The 2410-nt window shown below is 38.2% G+C and overlaps 1 gene segment (V, D, J or C); it reads left to right on the forward strand.

Moving 5' to 3' along the window:
* The first annotated feature begins 1067 nt into the window (after nt 1-1067).
* LOC125448941 (T cell receptor alpha variable 5-like) lies at nt 1068-2040 on the forward strand. The segment is given in 2 exon segments: nt 1068-1119; nt 1625-2040. Coding segments are annotated over 2 exon segments (468 nt in total).
* The last annotated feature ends 370 nt before the right edge of the window (nt 2041-2410 follow it).

Raw genomic sequence — 2410 nt, forward strand, 5'->3', positions numbered from 1 at the left:
AACATCGCTAGTATTTCATTAATGGGCTCTGTCAAATTGTCTCGAAAACAATTGCAAAAACATAAACTTTGATATTACCACATTGATATATTTATCATTTTCCAGTGATGCAAAGTTCCAAGCGATCACATAATGTGATCAGGAAGCCCTATTCACATAAAATGTCTGTATATTTCTCTTTCAGTCATCTTTGTGAGTCATTATCACCCACTTTCCTTACCATGGTATTGTGTCATCTGTAAACATGACAGTAGTGTATTTATTTCCGTTTGGATTTGGAGTAGTAATACTGTGTCTCTCTACTCTTTCGCCATTCACAATCAGTATTGGAGCAAGACCGTAAAAACAAGTACTTTATTCCTTTAAAGTACCAATTTATGCTTTATGGGCGCCCTTGGCATTCGTCTCTAATAGTTCTTCTTAATAAAACGGTTAATATGTACTTTAAACTCTATAATGCATCTGGAATGGATAAATGAGTCATATCTCCAATGATGCAGAGCAAAGGCAAACGCATTCTGTTGCTATGGCCTTTAAGAGGAATTGCAGCAAAAAAAAATCATATTTACTCTCTGATTCCTTGAGAATGGGATTGTGTATTTTCCTCATCACTTTAATCAAGTCCCTCAGACATGCTGAATCCTCGCAACGGCCACACAGTGCCCTCATGGTTCGAGAGCTGTTTGTTAATGAGGGAACTGCAATTCGGACACTGGAAAAACATGAACTGTTTACCTCCTTTGGATTCCATTGTTTAATGAAAATAAATGATAAATGTGAAAGTTTCGTTTATTCTCAGTTGAAAAGCCCTTTGGCAGCGAATTAATTCAGTTTGTTTCATTCTCCCCATGGCCTTGATATGAAGTGAACCTCAAAGGAGCTTGAAGTTGTTTGGTTGAATTGAAGAACAAAAGATCTTGAAGTACATTGACTATCACCTGACGTCTATTCTAACACGTACCAATGAACAGAGATGCGGAAATTACACAACCTCTTCCCAACTCTTGATAAACATATTTGTAGCTTCACCCTATTCTGTTTACATTCGTCGTGATCTCTCTGCAAGCATGTTGCCTGAAGCTCTATATTTATTCCTCAATGCTGCAGTTCTTTTAACCGGTAGGTTCACAACTTGTGTATATTTTTGTGCTTCAGTGCTTTACTAGGAATTACAGTCACACCAGCTGTTCGATCAACTCAGAGGCAGCAAAACCCTCCCAATCTAAATTCGTCCCGAAATCGAGCACAGGTTGGGAAAAATAAGCAAACATCTCCGAGTGGGTGATGGCAGAAATATAAGGTGTGAAATCCAGCGAGGATTGAAACTGAGCTGATTCGGCAGAGGATTGAATCTTAAACTCCAGTGATCAATTCAATATGCAAGATTTTAATGGTGAAATGGGAAATTATCTCATCAAAACGTATGGCCTGCAAATTAACAGACGTTTGCTTCAGTCTGTCGATGCTCTTCCAGGTCAAAGCCACTGATTTGTATGAAATTAACTGGTGTATAAGATTCCCTGACTTACTTCTCCGGCTATTGTTCAAAGTGAATGGATTAATTCCGGGCGGTAAGAATCTTAAAGTGACTTATTTTATGGCTTGTTATTCTTGGCTCTTACAGGACTTTGTCGAGGCGAATCTGTCTCACAAACACCGTTTGTAATCACCGTGACTGAGGGAGATGATGTCCAGTTGTTTTGTAATTACACTGCTACAGCAAGCGACGATCCCAACCTGTTCTGGTACCGTCAGAAAACCAGCGGATCGATGGAGTATCTGTTACAGAGAAGCCGATATATCAGAAACATGGAAAGATTTCCAGGAGATCGGCTTTCCTCGGATTTTGACCATGCGAACCGCATTATCCAGCTGAAAGTGCTGAAAACAGAACTGACCGACTCTGCAGTGTATTACTGTGCTTTGAGACCCACAGAGGCTCAGGACAAAAGTAACGCTGTACAAAAAATGTCAGAACGTAACAGAACATGTAAATGTGTCAGGCAACCAGTGAGATCAGAAATAGATCAAAATACATGATGGTATTCAATAATTTTACTAGAAAATATAGCTTTTTGTTATAAAAATGTCATTTAAATGAACAACTGTCAGTTTAATGAATGAAACATATCGTGTTTTTTTTTGTTTTTAAGGAGTCCCAAAGTCACGTATTTCACTTTGGCAGCAATGAGTTGGCATAGAAATGCAGCAAATAACTTTGGTCCAGCAAAATCCTCCAGTGAAACAGAGAATTTCAAAACTCAGTTCAAGAGGCAATGATTTGTCGTAGTTTTCTAATAATGAAACACTAGGACAACCTGAATAAAGTCAAACACAATGTGTTTCATTGAGCAACTTATTTTCTTATATTTCCGCTTTTGTAACGAAAACATTGTTGTGCTGAACTTTT

This window comes from Stegostoma tigrinum, chromosome 43, assembly GCF_030684315.1.
Source record: "Stegostoma tigrinum isolate sSteTig4 chromosome 43, sSteTig4.hap1, whole genome shotgun sequence".
NCBI classification, from domain to species: Eukaryota; Metazoa; Chordata; class Chondrichthyes; order Orectolobiformes; family Stegostomatidae; genus Stegostoma; species Stegostoma tigrinum.